Source organism: Maniola hyperantus, chromosome 23 (genome assembly GCF_902806685.2).
Source record: "Maniola hyperantus chromosome 23, iAphHyp1.2, whole genome shotgun sequence".
In the NCBI taxonomy this organism is placed as follows: Eukaryota; Metazoa; Arthropoda; class Insecta; order Lepidoptera; family Nymphalidae; genus Maniola; species Maniola hyperantus.
This window is the reverse complement of record NC_048558.1, coordinates 1,506,692-1,531,083: the sequence shown is the minus strand read 5'-3', so window position 1 is coordinate 1,531,083 and position 24,392 is coordinate 1,506,692. Positions and strand designations below refer to the sequence as shown.

The following is a 24,392-nucleotide window of genomic DNA, read 5'->3' as shown; positions in this document are numbered from 1 at the left end:
TCAATTAATGTTCTCAAAGGTGTGTGAATTCTGCCAATTCGCGGTTGGCCAGTGTGGTGGACTATGTCCAAACCCTTCTCATTCTTAGAGGAGACCCGTGCTCAGTAGTTAGCCGGCGATGGGTTGATGATGAATAGATGTAACTGCGTTACTTCCCACTAGTGAGAATCCGAAGTTAGTTATTTAAATAATAATTAGGTATGGTCAATGAAAAAGGTGAAATAAAAAACACTCATTTTTCATATTTTAATCGAGGTGTCCATTTTGATCTTACAACTGAAAAGTCAAATCACGCTAAAAACTCGTAGCAAAGCTAATTATTATTATGCTATGGAGTCTATTTCTAATATTTTCGAGGTTGGGTCACAAATCATTACAAACAAACATTTGTGCGGAAAAAACATTTGGATTTTTAATTTAGGAACTTAACAATTTAATTATAAAGAAAGCATTTTTTAAATAAAAAATTCATAAAATTAAAAATTGTAGAACCGGAAAGATTTGAGAAATTTTGGCTCGCGATGAAACCGTGATCTACCAGCCGAAATTAATAATAGAAAATGTATAATCAATCTATCTTTAATCTGTCGATAAATTACTTCTGTTGATAAGTTACTTAGCAACGTTGTTAGGTACCTATATTTTGCAAAAATTTTCGTCAAATTACATATTGATTAAACTATTAATTTGGGCTGTTAATGATCAAGGCGCTCAGGGCGAAATTCGGAGAGGCGAGATTCAAAATTCAAATCCTTCAGGTAATTCGTTATGTAAAATAAATAAGTAGGTAACTAATGACTAACTAGCCTGCAAGAGGTGCAAGCAACGTATTTTTCAATACACGTATGCCAGCATCGATTGCAACGAAGAAAAATACTGTAAAGTAAATAAAAACTTTTTCTTCAATACCAAGTTAATCCTTGACTGACCTCAAATGGTTTAAGTAGCATGAATCTCTCTATCACACACACTTTTTAACTCTATCTTAGTCTAAGCAAACACAAAGTAGGTACACTCTATAAGTATACCTAAAAAGCTCAGCCTAAGATAGAAAAGAGCTGACTTGGAAGTGGTATAAAACTCATAGGTACATATCCTTAATTATATTAGTTTCTATAAGTTTTGTCAGCTGCGGTGACTGCTGCTTACTTATTTTTCCATCGTGCCTGATCTTGCTGACCTCATTCGTATTTTCATGAAAAATACGTCTCTTGTACCCTACCTTGTAATACCTTTATAGGAAACTAATGTAAGTTAAAATGATTTTGGTAGTCACATTGTTTTTATTCTACAAAACAATATTTAATTAACAGAAATACATTTTGAACACGCTACAGAAATCGATGAAATGCAACATTTATATTTTATAGTCTGTTTCCAACTTTGTAATTTTAAAGCTGTCTACACATTACGGTGTTGTTGTGTGTTGCAACCTGCAACACAATCGCGCGACAATAATTGATCGATCGCTAGCAAGCGACAGACTATAATAGTGTAGGTAGACCGGCAAACTAACTTGAGCAAAAAGCGGATTACGCGGCGCTTCTCAGGAAATACGCCGTTTGAAAACGCCGGCCGTTGTAAAACCCCTCAAGCCTTTTTAGATCCGCCAAGGACATCTACAAATGGACTACGCGCATTTGCTTAAATTTTTCTTTAATATGCTCAAATTGTTTGTTGGTCACTTTACTAATGGACCCATTAAGCATATAAGTTATAACCTCCGCTTCATCGAGTCTCATTTCTTCACACATATGACACGGTAGGTACCTAAGTGTTCCTTTTGCGTGAAACGAATTATCGAGTCACAACACACGACAACATAGTAGTGTGTATGAGGCTTAAAACACGTGCGTAATAAAATTCAAACACGTATATTTTTTAATCCAAGACGATTATTAAATTCATTACTTAAGTACATTCATCTGAAATACACTTAACATTTTAATTTAATATTTCATTAAAATAATTAAATACTGTTTAATAACTTAGGTAATATTTAATTTAAATAATTTAATCGTATTTTTATACGTATAAGTATAGGTACTCAAGAATTTATTAAGAAATATTTTTTAAAGATAATTTCATAGTTACAACATGAAAGTATAACTAATTATTTATTTATTAATTAAAGTATGTAGGTATAGTAGGTACATACAAGATGTAGGCATACTTTTGAACAAAAAGGCTTGAAAATGAATTTGCATAAACCGCAATGGCAACGTCACGCGACGGAAACTGTACGGCAGGACATCATACTGAATGCGCGCGTACTTGTGTACGATTTGTAATAAAAGAGAAAAGAGAATTAATAACTAGTGCCAATAAAGAAACGAAGCAGCGCTATTTATTCCATCTCACCCACACTCTTTACACAGTTATATTGTGCAAGTGAGAGAGAAAAAACAACGCCGCCATTTTCTATTCGTTTCTTTATTGAATCGAGTTAAGCTGAGTTAGACACGTTGCCGTCGTCGTCTAAACCTTTACAATGGTGAACAAAATTCATTAAAGAAAATTATAAAAAAAATGTACTTACAGCATTATAGGTAGGTACATCGTACAATATTTCAGTAGGTGTAGTAATTAAATGAGTATGAAAGGCATAAAATATTTAGTTTTCTACAACATTGAAATAAATCTAAAATGCGACGTGCAACATGGCTGGCCGCACCTACGCGTGGCTTTACCTACTAAAACCAGCCTGTTAAATTATATGAACTTTATTAGGTACTTAGTTTTCATCATAAATATCTGTTAAGTTGCTTTGTTATTTTTTTTTTAATTAATTCTGCTTGAAAAAACTTAGTACTACATTTCTTTATTAAGTCGGGGTGCGACCAGTCTTGTTCTATGGAATTCCATGGAAATTGCATCAAATAATTCTGAAGTTTTGGTAAATGACTGCAAACCTAAAATAAAATAAAACTGCGCGTCCATCTTTAAATACTTATTTTAGATGCCATTTTGGTCAATTGTTTACTTGTCTGCTTATATGGAATTTTAGATATAATGCATCCGAGCTAAGAATAGGAAAAAAAATTTGCCATTTTGAGACGTCTTAGCTAGAAATATATATTTCGATTCAATTTAATTTTAACATATTCTCAATGGATTTTTGTAGGACTAGAACTTAGTTATGTAGGTATCATTAGGACTTGCCTAGTAAAATACGTCATTAATATTATTATGCAAAGTATTTTCCGTGCAACCGAAATTTTGAAGTGACAGTTGACAGACAAAGGAATTATAACAAGACTTTCCTATTCTTAGTTTGGACGCATTTTACAGATTTTACAGTAGGTAAATTTGCAATTGATTTATTATTTATTGTAAGCTAAAAATTTTATGTTTCAAAGGATTCAGTCATTTTCGAAAAACCTTTGATATCTCACAATAATAATTGTAATAATTATTATTATATTTTATACTTAAACTGTTAATTAATAATAATTAATTGATATAATCACACAGTTTAAACAACAGATTACAAATTAATTTACCTATTATCAAAACATAAAGGACTCAAAAAGGCTGAGCTGTAAAACTAGTTACAAATACTTATTAAAATATACATTCGAATCTAAAAACTCAATCGGCTAAAAATTTGTTCCCGCACGCGTTTTATAATACCTTCATCCGGCGTTAGTTTCCAATCCATGCTTGATCGAGTTTCATCTTCCATATCTTGGGATTGCGATTCGAATATATCTTTCGATGAAGATCTCGCCTGGCGTTTTTCTTCGCGCTTTTTTTCGATTTTTCCACCACTAAAACGCGCGGTGACAGTTTTTGGCGTTTTCCATTTATAACCATTATTATTTGATGGTAAACCGTCAAATAATTCGTATATATCCTTCGATTGACCTCTCTCCGGGTGTTTATCTTCGCACTTTTTTTTTAATTTTTTACCACTAAAATTCGCGGTGAGAGTGTTTGGCGTTTTCCATTTATAATCATTATTATTGGATGGTAAACCGTCAAATGATTCGTATATATCTTTCGATTGACCTCTCTCCGGGCGTTTTTCTTCGCACTTTTTTTTTAATTTTTCTCCACTAAAATTCGCAGTGAGAGTGTTTGGCGTTTTCCATTTATGATCATTCTTATTTGACGGTTTACTCACGCTTGATGTAAAATAAGAAAACAACCCACTCGAGCTTGTCTTCTTCGGCTCTCTGCAAATCTCTTTGCCGATAGATATATCTAGGAATGAAAAAGTATAATCCATGTCGTTCACTTGTTCCCGAACGTATGACGCACTCGTAACACACCTGTTTTCACCTTCAATCTTTTGGCTTTTGTTGATAGATTTCTCTGATTCACAAATCTTATCTTGTGATTTTCTCACCTGAATAATCGAATCATAATAATTCTCAACATTTGTTGCACAATGGTGACAAATATTTGTTAAGTTATCAGATTCCTTGATAACAAGGTCATAACAAGTCAATATTTTCTCCAGCATATTAGTCTTACGGGAATAATTGCTGAATAAAGAAACGTTAAATTCCGTAGGTGACAGACAAAGTCTGCAGGATTCACGAGTTATTTCCATTTTTAATAATTTATTAACTTGTTTGAATTATAACAATAATTAACACTTCACAATAAGCAAGCTATTCCCGCTACAAAATTGAAATTCGAATTTTCTACATTAGGCATAGACAAAACAGAAGCTTTCAAAAAATATTTTCGATATAGCCTACACTTTTAGCAAGTGGTACAATTATTTTTAAAAATAAAATATTTTAACTATTATTAAGTTAAATTTTAAAAAGATTTGCAAAAAAATACTACATTTTGGACGGCTTACTACATTTACGCGAGTATACTTTGTTAAATATTTTTAAGGTTGGTATTACAGAAACTGTTATTTTATAACATAGAACGTAAACGTAGTAGCAGATTAATAAAGATTATTTTTAATGTTTCAATTAAATATAATACTGACTGAATTTGACATTTTTATGTACTACTGTGGATTACTACGCGGCAGAAAGTAATGTAGGTACATGGTCATTTAGCAGACAGCAGATTTGTAGAGCGTTGTCCCTGTCATTGAGACCGACAAAACGTCATATAGGTATGAGTGATAGAGACAACCCTCTACAAAGCCGAAATGTCATTCTAAAGGCCGATGTACATTACTTTCGGCGGCATAATGTAATCAAGATCTTCTAATTATATAAAAGGAAAAGGTGACTGACTGACTGACTGACTGACTGATCTATCAATGCACAGCTCAAACTACTGGATGGATCGGGCTGAAATTAGGCATGCAGATAGCTATAATGACGTAGGCGTCCGCTAAGAAAGGATTTTTGAAAATTCAACCCCTAAGGGGGTGAAATAGGGGTTTGAATTTGTGTAGTCCACGCGGACGAAAGTCGCGAGCATAAGCTAGTTATAAATAAATTGATTATAGAAAAACTAAATTTGACATTTTCAATTTGACAGTTTGTCAGTAAGACCGGTACTGGAATTTTGTATTAGTCCAGTAAATAGCGTTTAACTTCGCACTAAATTTCCGATCCAATTTCTTTTCTTTTAGGTTAAGGGTCACTTACTGACCATAAAATGACAAATTCTATTTCGGCCGACAACTTTTAAAATATTGGAAAACCCGATTCATTAAATCGGTCATAAATCGTAAACGGTAAGTTTTACAAAAAAGTTTACAGGAAACAAAAGATGCAAAATTTTACTCTCTACAATAATGGTTTTCATAATTTTAGTTTTTAGTAAGCCAAAAACTTTACTTCAAGATTGCGATCGAAGCTCCACCTGGATCTGTCAGCATTTTGTGATTTTATAGTCAGTAAGTGACCCTTAACCTAAAAAAAAAGAAATTGGATCGGAAATTTAGTGCGAGGTTGACCAAAAAAAACGGCTTTATTTACTGTACTATATGGTTTATTTTTACTATATGATGGACGGAGAGACAGACGGTATACAAAGCTAATTTTGACAGCGACAGGCCAAGAAATATAAATAAAAATTATCGATGACAGCAAAAAATAGGATTTTTTTAAATTATCAGAGCGATTTATGATGTCTAAGATGGAAAAAGAGTTTTCTCAGGACACAATGTTTTAATTGGCCGATAGTGCCAAGACAGTGCATTATTAGATTTTTTAACGTTTAAGTCAGATTATACTTAAATATTGTTTTGGATTAGAAAAGGAACCGGTATTCTTACTTGGATTTCTTAGATATATTATAAAATTACAATGTGTTAGCAATTATACAACGTTAGCTTTGGTATACGGAAAAACCGAAACACGTGTCGAATATTTTTACATAAAAAATAAATGTACAAAATTTCAAAAATATTTACCGAAAACTTACGAAGTTATAAGCTTGTTATGTTGAGTCGTTGGTCTCCCCAAAAACATGGTCACCCCAAGCAAGCGACTGAACGAACGGGAAAGCTGGCGTCGATCGTGCGTGCTCCCACTTGCGCGGCTCGCTCGAATCAGCTGGTGCATGCGGTCATTCAACTAGGTGTTCAAACTTGCAGGATTTTAAAATATTTTTGGGTTAAAATATAACCCGTTGTAAAAATGATTGCAGTCGTTTCTGTTACTGATTCTGAACAACAACTACTTTCAGGTTTTGCGTATACTAAAACTAACGTTGTATAGTAGCCGACATATACATATATAAACATATTATTCTAGTCGTCAAGGTCATCACTACTATCACAAGCCATCACACTCCTATCAGACAGTGATATATCATAATTCGTAAAGAAATTATTAAATAAATATTTTATTATCTTTACATTTTGTCGTTTGAAGCGAAGCTAGTAATACACCGCTCTTTTTTCTCATCTTTCCGATTTTACTACAAATAGTGACAATTTATTTTATACCATAAAATGCATGCTAATTTTTAAGCTTTACAAAGAATTCACTACTTACCTACGAAATACTTTCTTGTACGCCATGATATTGTAATCGTAACACATTTGCACCTGCATTTTGTACATCTAACTTGACAGTTTTTGTATGGAGAGATGTCATATTATTAGAGAACTTTTATATAAACAGTTACTGTCAATTTGGTAATGTTTTTATACAGAGATGTCATTTGAAGATTTTTTCCTTTCATTCAAAAACTCAAGTTTGATGTTAAAATTGCAGTTACGACTTTCTTTGTTACTTCGTCTTATAAATTCATCGAAGCTTTAGGAACTGATTGGTAAATTATTAAATTGTCACAATTTGTAATAAACTTTTCGAAATTGACTAAACCTCATCCTCCTTTTTGCCCCAAAACTTGTCGAACCTTGTGCGAGCTCTGTCCAGGACTTCTGCCGCAGTCAAACCACCTGTAGGGGTCTCATTGACCACAGTTGTGTCGACGACGCCTGGTGCCACTTGGGTCGCTTCGGTCGACTTTTTGACTACTTCCTTTTCTTTTTCCTTCATTTCTTTAATATTTTTGATATCTTGAATGTCGATAGGAGTTTCCGGGGTTAACTGGTTGCTGTTAATCCCGTTAATTCCGTTAATATTGTTCATGTCCAGTGCCTTGGTTTCATCGATAGGGGTTAAACTGATAGGTGTTGTGGGGGTCTTATCGGTGCGCTTGCTAAGGCTTGTAGGAGAGTCGCTCTTTTTAAGAGAGCGAATGGGTGACATTTGCTGGTGGTGAATTGGAGCGATTTCTGGAAAGGGGTTCGTTTAGGTCAGTGTAATGTTCAAAATTAATTTTGATTTGGAAGCTTCAAAAAAAGGATTTCCAAATAAAACAATTTTAACAAATTGACCACAATTTTTGGCATAATTAAATAACTACTATCCAGTATTTAATGGCGTTACTGTGTTAATTTTTACGGACCATTGCCATTAACTATAGTTATAGTTAACCATTTCATGAAAACTATTTTTGCGAACGGCTATTCACTATCGTTCACGTTGAATTTTTGGTATGGATTTTTTTTTATTTTTTTTTTATTTTACAATTCATATTTTACATATACTCTAGCAAGTACCTAATACATTTTAGTAGTTTTTTAAATTTTGAAACTTCCAAAATAAACATAAAAAGCACAGAATAGAACACAGACAGATTTTTCAATACAATAATATGTTAACATTAAATACCAATAGTTATATAGCTACAATACACTAATAATTGTAAAAACATGGAAAACTCTAACGTCGTGTAGCTATAGGATTTATTTTCTCTACTGTGCCTATAAAATTTGTTAGCAATAAGGATATAAAAATCTATTATTAAATCATTTGGGCATCACCATTTTTGGTGCAGTCTAGAAAACTCGATTATTTATTTGATACTTACTTACATTTTGATATTTCGATAAACCGTTTACATATTTAAATTTAATGATAAATTATTTAGGTACACAAAACTATAACCCTCTAACAAATAAACCTGGAATAGCGGTGGTATATTCGGTTATACTCTGTTTTGTCTTTCTCTGTCATCAGTAATTTGACATTTGAAGGAAAAAGACAAAACAGAGTATAACTATTCCACCGCTATTCCAGGTTTATTTGTTAGAGGGTAAGTATTTAAACTAAATTGTGAGAGAACTAATTATTCTGTGTGAATTATTTCCGTAGCCTTATGATAAATTATGATTAGTTCTTTCAATTTAGTTTTCCTTGATTTTATTTTGTGTACATTGATAATAATATCAATAGATAGCATTCTCGAAAACGCCTACGTTTTTACAAAATGCAAAAGAAAAACATTTGTTTTTATTTTCCGAAGTTTTACACTTTTACATGCTACCTTTTAAATGAGATATCACCACCAACTTAATTCTTTACTCATCATTGAAGAAAATAGTTTAAAATCCCATTAATGTTTACTCAACTCATCCGGGGCATGGGTCTAATTTTCTATAGGAATTGTATCGTACTCTGAACCGAATTTATGATATCAATTTTGACACCTATTGATACAAGGACTGTCAAGTTTGACGTCAGATAGGCATACTACGATTTCAATGCGAATAAATAATTCGAGTTTCGAGATTGTAATCACATAAAAATATATTAATATTTGTAAAATTGTTGGTGTAGATATCATTAGTAAAACTTTTAACTCATGCTTCCTACTCCAAGGGAAAGGGGGCATCCAAGTCTATTTAAAGAACGTCTAGCTCAATATAACAGGGAGTTTTAGAAATCATGCAATTTTTTTGATGATATGAAACCTATGAAGAAATATCTATGGGAGCTTTTATATACTAGCCCAAAAGCTATCAAGTAATGACGGAAACCGAATTTAATATACTTTTATGGACGTCCCAATTTTATGCTTCTATAACAGCAACATTTTCCAAGGTTAAAAAAAATATTACACTGAACTGTAATTAATTATGCTGATTGCATTTTGTGATGTCAAATTTGCCATCCCTTTATAAATTTACTGTCAAATTTGAGATCACTTTTGGTTACGAGTATGATACCATTTGCAAATTTTGACCTCGACTTCTTTATTTCATGGTAATTCAAAGCAACGGTATGAAATTGGGACGTCACTAGAGTTCATCAAAAAGTGCTGGCATGATTATCCTGCTATTTAAAATAACACACTTCATATCAGTCACAATGATATGGCTATTAAGAGTTTTGTAAACGATTATGACAAAAGCACCTTTCTGACATTATCAACGTTATATTATACATAACAATATAATTATCTTACGCAGTCTTTTCAGTGAAAGGAAAAATGTTTGCAAAACTCATATAAGATTGAACAGTCTTGAGTGTAACTTTTTGCGAGAATTATAATTTCAAAATTGTAGTACCGTGTAGCACAGGGCCGTGATTCTGTATTGTTATTCAAATCTTATCTTAGCAGTTTTGCGACGTCAATTTTGACGTTGCAAAATGTAGTCAGTAGTAAGATACCACTGAAGTGTCGTAACTCATAAATTTAATAATCATTACCCTGATTTGTCATAAAAATTAACAGATACTCTAGTGTACTTTTCAATTACGTTAACTGTGCGTAAATGAGTCATTTAAGTGTGAACTTACGGGAAAATGTCGTGATTTGACTTTATCTTCATACAATATTGGCAAATTTACACACAGCTAACGTTAATTTAGCGTAAATCTATCATTTAGTACGTAGATGTTATACTTATCACGAGGTTTTCGCATCCATACTAAATGACGAATTTACGCATAGTTAGTGTTAACTTGTAAAAATACGCTAGAGTCTCTGATCCACCATTAAAACTAACAGGGCCAAATTCCAAATCCAGTGAATGAGTTTACTCAAAAACCTACACTCGCATGACGGCAGCATGCAAAAGTGAACGATAGGGTCGACAGATGAGATGGAAAACAAGGGGAAAAGTAGGAACCTTATTCATTGTGACATCCAAATCGTATCTTACTTGCAACTGAATTTTGTGATGTCAAATTCGTATCTTACAACAAGCTGGGTTTTGTAATGTCAAAATTGATAGCTCTTCGTACAAGCACTGTTTAATTTGACTTCAAAACAGCAGTTTCAAGTGAGTGAATTTGAGCCTCAATAGCTCAACAGGTAAAGGAGTGGACTGAAAACCGAAAGGTCGACGGTTCAAACCCCGCCCGTTGCACTATTGTCGTACCTACTCCTAGCACAAGCTTTACGCTTAGTTGGAGGGGAAAGGGGAATATTAGTCATTTAACATGGCTAATATTCTTTAAAAAAAAAAAAAAAATGCAAACAACCACTTTTTTCGAGACTTGATTTTATCCATTAGTTGCCGAATTTAGACGGTTGAGATGCGTTGTACGATTTTCACCGACGGTGGCCAACTCAGTTGCACACAATCTCTAAACTAAAACTAAAATTACAGGTTTAAATATATTGCTATTTCTTTCATAATACTCTCTGTGGAAAAGGATAGCATTAAATTTAGACCTGTTAATTTACTTTAGAGGTTGTGTACAACAGAATTAAACATGTTGACGTCTTTGTCAGTGCGTGTTCACTCGTATGCATACGAGTGACTACTACTGTACTAGTAGTGGCACTTACTGTACTATCCTTCTTTTGGACAAAAATTGGTTGGGTTCAGTGAAAGTTGGTAGTAATTAATCAGGTTTTCGTAGGACCTCAGCGTCAAAGTGCTTCCTGTATACAATTATCGCTGAATTATTTCAGGCCGGAAATCGCTGGTAGTGTGCGATAGGCGTAAAATACTATTTGGATGTTACGGAGAATCAGGCTCTGGGGTGCGAAACTGTGATTGTGACGCAAACATTGAAACAGACACACATACAACAAGTGAATACATACGTGGTCGACGTCTCAGCGGAAAACGGTCAAAATAAATAAAAGCATTTCAGTTATTGGAGTAACATAATTTAATCATGAACTATTCAATGTCAATAGATATAAAACAGATTAATATATTTTTCTTGTGTCGATGGTGTGTTATGGGGCAGTGATCTCTATAGGATCAGGTGAAAACACGATACGACAAATACTTACATTTCTTCATGACACTCAAATTTTACAGCCTCCATATAAGTAGGTACTGTCAAGTTATACATCGCAAATTACAGTTACGACTGTGTTAAAATTTTAATGTTATGAAAAAAAAAACTTCTTAAGTGCGATTAAAAGTTCATAGGTATACAGATTTCCATAGTTATACAAAATGCTATTTGATTGGACCTAAGCGTCACGTTTCAAAAGAATTTTTCAATCTTTTATTCGCTAAAATATTCAAAACTCAGCAGACTCGTAACTGCAATTTTTATTTTATTATAACAAAAATAACAACAGTTCTTCTATTGAAGTGGTCAAATTAGTTTTGAAGTCGTACAATTTAAGTCGTAAGATTGAAATCGCAAATATTTATTTTGCGAAGTCAAATTTAACACTTCTTCATCAGAACTGTCAAGTTTGACATAACAATTGTAACTATTTCATAGCGAATAAGGACTTTGAGTCTTAAGTTAATCATGATAGAGTTCACTGTCGCATCGTCCGTCACACTGATTAAGACCGTGTGTGTATGGCTGTATGGCCGATGCCTAGGCGAGGGCGTTAGTCGTCGTACCTGTCTTCAGGGGACCTTCTTCGGCCACGGAGGCGCTCTTAAAGTCAGAGCTAGGGCGCTTAATGCTCTCATCTGAAATATGGTGAGTGATTTGTATGGTAATGACATGAAATAAGTGAAACGGCTACGGTTACGTTCTATGTCCGCAGAAATTATTTGACGTTTGTCAAACTGACAGTGACAGTTGTGTCTCGCGCTAAGATTTGAACGTAGAGTCACGTAGAGTGCATAGAAATAAAAAAGTAAATAGACCTGAAATTTCAGACCAAGGACATTAAATTGGTAGACAGAGCATTAATTTCTACAGGTTATTTTGTAAGTATTTACGGAAAATATCAAAATATACTCACTTTTTCATTTTTGAATTCATTTGTGAAATCGGTAGATAATAATGTTTTAAAATACAATATATTTTTATACAATATATTTTTTTTTCTTCTATTTAAGTACGTTCCAGGCAAAAATAAGTGTATCCTTCCCAAATAATTTCTGTGGATGTCAAACGTCTACTTGTTCCGATGATTTCATAAAAATAAACAAAATAAATGATTGTACGTGAAAAACCAAATGGATGATCCTTTTTTTAATGAGTACCTTAGTATTTTTTAAACTGATTAAATCCCCGTTGAAAGATGATCGCACACTACGCGCCTAACGTGCTTCCCGCGCTGCAAGGCGCAAGCAAGTAGGTTTTAGAAGTGAAAATGCGGCTTATAACTTATTCTGCAGTATCAACCGTTAAGAAATGATGTAAATGAGATGAACATTGCTTCAAGTACAGTGCGACAAGGCTATCTTGGCGCGTGGCGAAAATCGGAACTAACTTTGTCGTCAAGTGTTCCCTTTGTTCTTGTTTGTATATTCATGGTATATTCTAAGCCTTTGTTCTCCAACAGCGCCCCCTGTCAATGGCATTGAAGTGCCAGCCTTGTCGCACTGTAAACGATACGGTTTTTGGCGCAGCCGACCATGTGGTTGCCTTTTGCAGACTATAATATTCATTTTTTTATATTTAAGTTTAACCGCGTATTTTATTAGGTTTGCGTTAGGCGCGTACGCGATCACTTTACAGCCGAAATTAATAATAATTATTATCAATCTATCCGTAGTCGTTCGATATTCAATGTTGTTATTTTTCAAAAATTGTATGATCTTTTTTGACAAATAACAACGTTGCTAAGTAACTTATCGACAGATTATACTTAGATAGATTGATTTATTATTAATTTCGGCCCTAGGATAAATAAATAAGTAGGTATTTATGTACATGATTTTATTGTGTCTTAGTGTGAGTGTTGCAAGCGTCTACGTCGTATGTGGGGTTGCTATACACAATACACACTTGTTACAAATGGAATGGTAGAGTTATGTCGTAGCTAAATAACCGTGTGGCATGATAGTGTGATGGCTTCGTTTTTTTTTTTTTTTTGGAAAAATTTAAACACTAATATTTTCTACGTTTATGCCGGTGGCCGGTAGTTAATTTTGTTAAGCTTTTAGGGTACTTAACAGTAGTCGCAAAGTGTTTTGCTTCTGAACTAAGCGCCAGCGAGTGTGGTTCGTAGTTTATCTGCGTATTGTCACTCCCCAACACTGTGAGGAACGTTTGTTCCGAACAAACGTTCCTCACAGTGTTGGTTTGGACCATGGTGGCTTTCGGAGATAACAGGTAATAAAGGGTAAAAAATCTTACGTCAAAATATAAAGTCCAATTTTTTATTATTTAACTTAATTTCTTCAGAATAGTATCAGAAATCACGTCATGCATTGCCAGACACTTCTTGAAGATTCAAATGCATTTTTTATGTCAATGTGGAAATGATTGAGTTTATCGACTTTGACTTTGACTTCGCCAACTTTTTTCTCTTATTTGACTTCAATCGACCACCATAGCGCATGCTAAACTTGTTTAAAAATTTGCACGTAATTAAATATTAGTGTTTAAATTTTGTTAATCTTAGGTAAGTAGGTATAGATAGGTAAGGTTTTTACCTACATTATGGTAACAAAGGTCTCAATTAGGTAATAATTAAGTACATTCCTGAATTCACGAATGCTGCCTATCTACAATATCTTAAAGAGTATCTTGTCCATTTAGATTGTTTTGTTTGATTAAATTCCAATTAATCGAGGTGGAAACACTAATATTTTTCAGTCATTACTAAATTGTTTTCCTATTCTAATAAGTGGCTAATTCCGTTGTACACATTCTCTAAACTAAACTAAAATGACACGTCTAAATCTATTGCTATCCCTATCATAATGTTGCTTGCGAAAAAGGATAGCACTAGATTTAGACTTCTTAATTTAGTTTAGAGATTGTGTACAAGAGAATCAGCCCCATGACTTTACTAAATTTAAAAAAAAACAGCAACATACTAAGTATGTAAGTTTTTGAAGAATATTCGTATACACTACGTAAGTCACGGCGTTTTGTAAAAAAAAATCAACTCTAAAAAATGAAGTAAGTACTACTGAATTTGAAAATTATTGAAAATAAAATAAGTACCACTGTATTTTGATTAAAAGTAAACTCGTAGCCTTACGTAGACTACACGTAGACTAATAACGTGGTAAGTAGTACATGAAAAAGGCGATTTTTTAAAATTATTGAAAAAAAAAGTTGAAAACAATATCAGCTATGTAGTTTACACTTTACGCCATACTTAAATTGTATAGTACGAATTTCAAAACTAACTTTTCGTAACTGTGTATAAAAAATTCGTATCAAAATTCTTACGTTTTTGTTGGTAGAAATTTTGTTATTGCAACACTATTTACTACTAAATTGGTATTTTATATTATGTGGGTAAGATAAATAATTAGGTATGCTATGAAAAAGATACTCTTTGAAGCGAGTGAAACTATCACAAAAATGTTTCCGAACCAACTGACTACTATAAAAGACCTTTTTATAACGACCAAATTAAAAAATTACTCAAAACTGACAATTTAATTCGAAATTACCCTAACTTAGTCTATAACCTAACTTAGTTTGATAATATTTGCCGCCAATCTGGTCAAAAGACTACACTCACCGCTTTTGACGTTTTGGGTGACCGTGAAAGTCTTTCCGGTGTCAAGAGGCACCGTCCAATTGACCGGGTCGGGTGACCGCATGTTCAGTTGTTCCGGAGACTTTACCCGGGTTGGCTCCGGGGGCGACTTGACGACCGGCGAGTCGTCGAAGAAGTGATCTTTGGCAACGGATGCGCTACGGTGAGACGGTATTATCTCATCGTCTGTAATTTGAAAATGGAATAGTTAAATAAATACCAACCATATCCTTGATATAGTTACTTACTGCCAAAATAATAAATAACTAATTCAATTTCAATCCTATCTGTCGTTATTAATTATTAAAAAAAATAGATGGTTTTTTTAAAAATTCAGATACAAGTTAGCCCTTGACTGCAATCTCACCTGGTGGTAAGTGATGATACAGTCTAAGATGAAAGCGGGCTAACCTGGAATATGGCTGTTTTTATTAACTTTATTTTTTGAAAATTATTATCAATGTACCTAGGTATCTTAGCAATTATTTATCGCTAGATTATAGATAGATTGATCATTAGTTATTTAGGCCGTAAATTTAGGTAAATAAGGAAAATCCGATCGACATCGTATTTTTGACGATAGTCATTACATTGTAAATAAATAAAAATATTATTTACTCAATTGAACTTTTACAAGGAATTTTGAATCGTCAAATGCATCTACCACTTGTATGGAATGCCTTTCCTACCGAGAAGAACCAGCAAGAAACTCGAGAGATTGCTCTTTTCAAAGATTTTACTGTATAGATACGGACCATTTTTGTTATTCGTTAAATTAATAAGTGATGTGATTTTAGCTTATATTTATCGATCGTTCGATAAGTTCGAAGTAAAAAAATTAAGTAACTAGTCGCTCGTTATCAACGTTATCCAGAAAACCATCATGCAATATTTGCTAGACTCATCGGTTTGAGCTGTACATCTTCGTTGGTAATGTCAGTTAGTAAGTCTAACTTTTTCTATTTTGCAAAGATTTAATTACTTACTCTAGATTTTTTTTATTTTTTTTTATTTTTTTTTTATTCATTATAGGTTTACGCCTGACCACAATCACACCTGATGTGAAGTGATGATGTGGCCTAAGATGGGACGCGTTTACCTAGAAGATGCCTATTCACTCTTGTTTTAAAGATACCCGGGTTGTAATCTGTAGGAAACACATATATCGCGGAAGAGTATTCCAAACCTCAGCCATACGTATGAGGAATGATGACGCAAAACGTTTCGTGCGTGTAGATGGAATGTCGAGGTAGGTAATGTGTAGGTAATTAATAATAACTATTATATATTAATTTAGTTCTACCAATTTCTAAAACATCTAATGCACACAACATCGACATTGAAAGTGAACACACTCACAGATACAATATAGGTAGGTACATAATACAAACATAAAAAAAATATAGCCAATAATTCACCAAAAGTAGGTATGGATTGACTAAAATTGTAAAATTAAAAAAAAAAAAACCACAGATAAAAGATACATGCGAGATAAAAAAATCACAAAAAATTCACATTAAGTAAAAATTATTCAAAATAATGTCACAAAACATGACCTAAGTATAAATACAAAAGATATGACCCAAAAACTTTAACCACCCTAACTATTTTACATCTACCATTAGTGACAAAAATACACTAAACTATGTTTAATTATTAAAAGCCCAAAACCATTCCTTACTATAATTATTGTACAGTAAGAGATTTCTCATTTATTCTAACAAAAATGAAGTGTATAAATTAGTATGACAAACGACACAAATATCATTTAAAATACGATTTTCGCAAATTTTTTACAAACTTGTTCGCAAAAAATGTTGGTTATTATAAGACAAATGTAAGTTAGTTCAACTGTTAGTGTGACAATCATCACAAATATCACTTAAAAAAGGTTTGAAACTAAAAATAGACCTAAACTCTTCAATCTCTTTTATCTTCAACCCTCCACCGTTTTCTTCATAAAATGTTATATTCTAACAATTATCCACTAATGTGTCGTTAGTGCAGTTAGTGTGACAAACGGACAAGACACACATACAGGCCACGCGCCGTGAAGTGCCGAAGCCATTCCCTCTTGAGGTGCCAATGCGTTTAAATACGTGACCTGTGTTGCGTAGACGCACTGACTTATCAGTATAATAGTAATTAAAAATCAGTATAATAATCACAGAAGCCAAACAAAAGCTTTGAAAATCACAAAAATAATTTTTGAGAATGAAAAAATCCTCACTCTACCAATTTTGATACTTTACAATAAAACCGAAGTTCACCATAATTTTATGCGATACACCCTGGCATACAGTTCTGTAAATATATTATATTGAAAATTTTCCTTGGGCCGGTATAGGGTGGGTACTGGGTAGGACAAACTCCCAAATGATTTATTATTGGAAATTTTAAATAATAATTAAATGATGGAGTGTAAAACTCATCTCGGAAAATAGTTATTGATGAGCCGACATTAACGGCAATACGGATATACGGATACGGATGTACGAGTATCTACATTAATTTTTTATTCATTTTTATTTTGTTGGGAAAGAGAAAATATTGAAAAAAATGTACGATGATCACTATGATCAGTAAGAATTAAAGTAGCTAGATCATAGATACCTAAAAGATATAAGGCAATTTTGTCTTGGATATTTGTTTTCCACTTCCCTACGCAAAATTCAAGAATAAATTTTCCTAAAATGTATCGCAGAAAAATATGACTTTTACTCAAAAAAAACTTAAGCGTCACAGAACATTTTAACAAATTCAACAAAAGCTGTTCAAAGAACACAGAGCGTCGACGCAACTGTCACCTGATTGTACGCACCCAATTTTATGCCCACTTTTGAAACGCTGCGGCTGCGTCGGCCCCGGTCTGGCGTTGTTGCCCCTTTCCCCACTGTCCCGTTTGCCCCAACATCCCCATTTACCAATACTGGCCCATTTACTGTCGCAGTTTTGCTCGGTGCCGAGGGCGATCTGCCCCCTCGGGATGACGACCTAATTCTACTACTACTCCCCCTACTTAACGGCAAACCTACAGAACAAATGGTCACACTAAAATATCTAGAAAATTGGATATGGGGTCAAGCATCAGGCAGGATAACAGTAAAGAATCAGTACTTAAAGTCTACTTATTACGAACATATTAATAAATCAAAACAATTTCGAGCCAAGAACTAGCAAGTTTTAAATAGAAGAATTGGGATACATGTATTCTAATTGAGTAAAAAAAATCAAAACAAAAAATATATCCCTGACATTTATTATATTGATAAATTAATGATTTAAACATCGATAAACAAGAGAATGCCGTACAAAGAATTGACCACAGTTGATCATACATTTGGGACTCAACAATCATCTAGCATATGGCCTCGTGAGCGACAGTAACTACACACTTACCAGTAGGCTTGGCAGGACGTGCCTCGTGTCCGTTGGGCATGTGCCGCACGCTAGGCACGGGTGCAGGGTCAGCGGAGCGCGGCCGGCGGCGCGGGGAGCGGAATGCTGAATCAGTTTTTGCCCCTGAAATTGAGACAAAGAATCATTAGACTATAGGCACACCTGACACTACCTTATTTTATTAATCCACTACTACTGACAACGACAATGGTTATCAAGCAGGACAACATGATACTATTAGACATACTACTACGTTGCGGGCGACGATAAATTGTTGTAATAAGTCAAAAATTTAAAGGGAATCTAGCTTTTTAAATTTTGCCATGCTAAATTATTACAGTAGCACTTTCCAATGAATCCATACCTTCTTGGGTAGCACCATCATCGAAGCTGTGCCCTTGCAGCTTCTTCCTTTGCTTCTGGGGCGAAGTCTTATGCGGTGACCGTTCTAAAGCCTTTGTCTCCTGAAGTTTGGCATGGATGGACTGGTGCGGTGCCGAGCGGAATGACCTGAACTTCTTCGGGGATTGGTTTCTTGACTCCTTGCCATCCTTTTCATCACGAGGCAAGACCCTGAAAACTCTTTTAGTTGTATTACGGACCTATTTTCTGGTATATGTACAATCTTGGTAATTTTTAACTATTCGCTCTGCGTTTGGATCTAATCCTGGCTGATGATGCCTAAACTACGCATAACACCGATGGCTTCATCACCTCGCAATTCAAGCCATTCTTTGCTAGCATCAGCTTCTCGCTAATCAAACTTAAGTGTAACTTAATGTAAGCGAAATTCCTCCAACTCCAAGGGCCAAGAAGTACCGAGAAATTAATGTTTTTTAATAAATTGTGGGTCTTACAAAACTCATCAATAAAGTCTCATTTTGAGCAAATTTGAAGCTACTAAACCAAATTTTTCAAGCTATTTTGCTTTAATATTTGGTACAGATGATAGGAATCCTATAATGCATCATTTCATAGGTACAATGAGCTATTTGGGCATTTAGCTGATTAGCGTTTAACTATGTACTTAAATGAAGCACATCTTATATGGTTTAAGCTTCAGGATGATGGTTTTTGCTCTATATCTATCAAATCAGCTTAGAGATCCAACCAAAAAACATCAATTGGATTATTTTGGCACCTTACGGAAAATGGAGTAGATGTAGTTTGATTGAGATTTTAAGCTGCAAAGCATTGTTTGATCTTGAGATGTATAATCATTGACGATTTCCATTTTCATCCTTACTTTTGAGTTCAGACATGGATAAATCTGGGAAGACCCTGAAATATAACTTGATAGCTAAGCTCCCAAAAATAAATTTGGCCCTCGGTGCTGGATTTACCGATTAAAAAAATATTATCTAGTGCATCACTTACTTGTGATTGGTGGAAGCGAGTGAAAGGGCAGACAGCGAGGACCGGCGGGACACTTGGTACCAGAGTTCGATTTGTTTATTGTAAAGCTGGGTGATGTGTTCTGGAGCTAGTTCGGTCCCCCAGCCGCGGTACTGTCGGATATAATGCCAATTTTGAATATGATGGAAGCTTGACCGTGAATATACCACTTATCAAATATTCAATTGAAAATGAAAGAAATGAATTTTGTAATAATCTTAAGTAAGGTTTTGGAGGTGGTGTCTCGCTCAAAACATCAACTGTTTTATTTTTTATTACGTTTTTATTCAGTTACAATTTGCGCTTGATAATGGTCTCATCTGTAGTCTTAGATTAAAGCGCTCTAACCTCAAAGAGGTATATGGCAGTTCAACAGTCTTATAGGTACCCCTAATCGGTTTCTACGCGACGGTTGCAGGCCGGGTTCTAGTCATCAATAGGTACCGTCCTGGATTTTAATAAGATAAACCTTTTTAATATTTGATAAGTGGTATAGTATGCTACATTGCCACTATGTATGATGGTTTGAATATACTAAATTAAAATTTTGGGATATAAAGAATAGGGGGGGAAATAGAATACATTTTGTTAAGCTTGGTAATCTTTTTGAAGATATTTTAATTGACAAGAGACTAGATTTGAGAAAACTTTAAGAGTTGTTCTGATTTAGATTATTGACTGTAGGATAAGTTTTTCGATAGTCAAATTTTTCTGCATGACGTGTTGTTTATTCTAGTCTGAATTTATACGCTATGAAATTAAAATCGTATCTGCAGTTATTATTAAATATTAAAGGACCATAGGCACGTTTGTATAAAGCTATCAAATTAAATGAAAAAGTTTTTATGTGTCTGCTTTATTTCTTGTTATGGGAGCGAAGTTGAATTTTGAACAAGTACCTACAGTTTTCAGCCTTTTTCAATGCATAAAAGCAATATAGTTTTTTAAAATTTTTGTCAGTATTCAATCGTAAAAAAATGTTTTTTTTTGCTCTATATGCATTTTACCAGTAACTGAATGTGATAAAATTCGGAAACCTTTAGAAAAAGATCGTTTCAGCATTTTTTCCTTCGATTTGAACTGAGCTGCCATAGTTTTAAATTGGAATGCACACTTATAATTATTATTATGAACGGTAACTGTTGACAGCTAGCCTAAAACACCCATGGTCCTTTGACTGCTGGAGGGGTGTCAAATTCGACGTTACAAAACTCACGTTAGGTAGGTACGATTTCGATATCATGGCAAATCCGGTTTGGCCATCAGAAACATGTCCAACTTTCCTCAAATCGGTTACAAGTCTAGGAGTGTAGTGTGAGTATGAAGTATGTATAGAGGTGGCGCAGACCTTGTACTCGCCGGCGCGCTTGCGCAGGTCCAGCACCTCGCGGTACCACGAGTCGCCCTGCGCGAGGCCGAGCGGCTGCAGGCCGGCCGCGCGCAGCGTCGTGGCCGAGTCCTCGGCGCCCGCCGGCCCCGCCCCATCTACCCCGTCGCCCCCGGCCCTCGCCCCCGCGCCCTCCGCACCCCCCACCAATCGCTCGCTCGCCTCCTCTATCGCTTTCCCTTTCCCCCTGCATTTCGTAAACGTCCCTTTAGACGCCTCGTACACGTATTGAGAGAACGGTCTAAATTTCTTTTTGTACTCGCTTTTGTAACGTTTCCTATTATCTTTGGAACGATCCTCCCCGTTGTATATGAGGGCCGATAGCGCACTACGGAACGTCGATTTTCTGCAAAATTCCAGTTTCAAGTCAGACGTCTGGCCGTTACTATGAGATGCGGCAAATAAACGGAAGAGCTCGCGCCGAGCCAGGTTAGTAAGATTCATGCTCAAATAATTGTTAAGCTCGCAATGGTGTTAGGATGTTAGTCCTGGAAGAGTCTAGAAGGATGCGCCGGCGCCGTCGGACTCGGTGTCGGAAGTGTTAGGTGATACAACGACATACAATCTAACAAAAATTTGAATTAACGTTCACATCGACAAAAGTGCAGGACACATCGATATTAAAAAAGAATCTATTAGATGACATTCCGAACTAATTATAATTATATAATATGGTCTGTCTAGTTCTACTCGGCCTAGGAACCGCCACCGTGAGGAGACTGAGATGTAAGCAAATACCAAAAACGAAATTTAGACTTGTTCTGCTTCACCCAAACACGGGAATTCGCAACAGATAGGGCAGAACAGACACGCAGGAAACTTTTACACGTTCAATTACTTCTTTTAATATCTTCTTACAATTATTTTCAAAAATATTTACACTTTGATTTAAATTGATAATTTTTAACAATTAACTAACTAGTCGCGATACATCCTGTATATCGAGTCAAAAAAGGGTGACAAAGTTTTATTTCAAAAATATGGGACTGTATTAACACCTCATTGAGTTAATATATTTTTTAATTTAGAAATAATATTATCGTCATAGTTATTAATTAAGAAGCTAGAAAAATTAGAAAATCATGTTTTTTTCATTTCAGAACTTTAGTTAGACTCAGTAACTTTTCTATAGTCTAAACATTTTAATTTGAAACTAGTTGAAGCCCGCAAATTCATCTGCATGGATTTGAGCTTTTAAAAGTTCCGTAGGAATTGTAAGTATAATTTTTTGGGATAAAAGTATTTAGACTATGTGTCTCCGAGATGCAAGCTATCTTTGTACCAAATTTCGTCAAAATCAGTCAAAAAAATGAACCGGTAGAGGTAACAGACAGACAGATACACTTTTTGTTTATAGGAGTAGATGATTTTATTTTATAGTAAGTATTAAACCTTACTTATAGAATTTTTTTCATGTAGCTATCATTATTGTTGGTAGTGAAAATAAAAATAAACTGACTTGTTTTTTTTGCAAGTAAATGTTGAATAGTATGAAAAAATGACATTGTTTTGAACCTTGACCTTAGAACTAGAATAGGCTCACAGTGTCGCAAACGAAGTCTGCTGTCTAGCATCAAGGTTATCTCGCAAATGGCTATAAACTTCGCAAATTTTATACGTCATAAAATTCAGAAAATAGACTAAGTTGCATGTAGTTAGAGAATTGGCTTCATTTTATACGAGATCATTAAGTACCTACGATTGATACCTATGCTATTAAATGATTTTATTTTAAGAATAAAAAAAGATTCCGACGAATTGAGAACCTCCTCCTTTTTTGAAGTCAATTAAAAATATACTTAAGCTAAGCTAGACAAGTAGCTCGTACAAAATTGTCTGAATGAATTTCCTAAATATTATGCAAATAAAACTGTCTTTTTCAAACAAAAAATTTTTTGAATGTGATAGTTGACTCTCATTTTTGCATAATCTAATCTCGAAAGTAAAATCTTTCTTTCAGTGTATTAGTTGGTATTAAAGAAACCTAAATTTTGGTTAAACGTATTTATTTGTAGAACATTTTTTGGGAGCAGCCATTGTATCGAAAGATCTAATTGAAATATTTTAGAGGTTTAATTTTGTTATAGACGTAGGTGCCTATTGGTGCATAAGAGGAAATATTCGTGTAAACACAGAGTGAAAACAATAGGCAAAGGTGTAAGAAGGGCTTTAAAGTGCAAGTCGTTATTTATAAGTACTTCCTTACAATACGCGGCAGAAAGTGATGTGCATCGACCTTTAGAAGGAGATTGTGGATTTGTAGAGCATTGTCTCTGTCGTTGAGAGCGACAAAACGTCATATAGGTATGAGTGACAGAGACAATGCTCTACAAAGCCGAAATGTCATTCTAATGGCCGATGTACATTACTTTCTGCCGCGTACCTACTGTACTCAGATTTTTCTATAATGTAAGTATATGATAGGACGTAAGTTTAAATAGCAAAGTTCATTTAAACTTGCTTGACTAAAATATATATTACGTTAACTGGGAAAGTGTATTTGTCGGTCTGTTACCTTTTACTTTGAACAGATTTTGATGTTTGACACAGCAATACAAGTTAAGAGAGCATCCTGGAAATGGACATACAAGCCCTTTTATCCCGGGATAATAAAAGTTCCCACAAGATTTTAAAAAAACCTAAATCCAATGGGCATCAGCTAGTTTTATGAAGGGTTACTTTACTTTTCTGTCACAAAACTAATTGTATAGTTATAATATATTTTTAGAATAATACAGTCACAAAATATAGATTTATAAAAATGTCGTTAAAAATAGTAAGTAAAAGTTTCCTGCGTGTATAGATAAAGTACAAAAAATCTAGACACAGATATTGAAAGCAGTTAGCAAGTGTCGTTAGTAATTAGCATTTTATTACTTTTTCTTCACCTGAAAAATTATTTTTTATTATCTTTTATACAAAAAAATATAGAAATATACTACATATTATTATAAGTACCTACTTGAAATATTTTTGTGTGTAAGAAAATGTCCGGAATCTCACGGATTTTTCAAAGTGTGGTTTTTATGTGTGTGTGGCAAGTGTTTTTATATGAAATACAGGGTGTTTTGAATTGTAAAAATCCATTTTATTTTTTATGGAT

General features: G+C 34.1%; 2 protein-coding genes across 5 annotated transcripts in view; both read right to left on the bottom strand.

The window, feature by feature from the left end:
• The window catches only part of LOC117993209 (uncharacterized), a 43,837-nt gene extending 39,369 nt beyond the window's left edge, over window positions 1-4,468 (bottom strand). Inside the window, exons 1-2 of the mRNA XM_069506331.1 lie at window positions 4,275-4,468; window positions 3,634-3,770 (exon numbers count right to left, since the gene is read on the bottom strand). Of these exons, the coding sequence (XP_069362432.1) occupies window positions 3,634-3,770; window positions 4,275-4,468 (331 nt within the window). The remainder of the gene's footprint in view (window positions 1-3,633; window positions 3,771-4,274) is intronic.
• LOC117993316 (nuclear protein MDM1) overlaps window positions 233-24,392 on the bottom strand; it is a 71,384-nt gene continuing 47,224 nt past the window's right edge. For 2 of the 4 annotated variants that reach the window (XM_069506707.1, XM_069506708.1), the window contains 7 exons: window positions 21,251-21,635; window positions 19,885-20,015; window positions 18,872-19,080; window positions 18,508-18,630; window positions 17,930-18,139; window positions 15,091-15,294; window positions 233-7,675 (listed from right to left, as the gene is read on the bottom strand). In XM_069506707.1, the coding sequence (XP_069362808.1) occupies window positions 7,254-7,675; window positions 15,091-15,294; window positions 17,930-18,139; window positions 18,508-18,630; window positions 18,872-19,080; window positions 19,885-20,015; window positions 21,251-21,635 (1,684 nt within the window). In that variant the 3' untranslated portion in view covers window positions 233-7,253. Of the gene's footprint in view, window positions 7,676-11,333; window positions 12,125-15,090; window positions 15,295-17,929; window positions 18,140-18,507; window positions 18,631-18,871; window positions 19,081-19,884; window positions 20,016-21,250; window positions 21,636-24,392 lie in introns of those variants that run through there. The other 2 variants (XM_069506709.1, XM_034981101.2) reach the window with 2 other exon arrangements.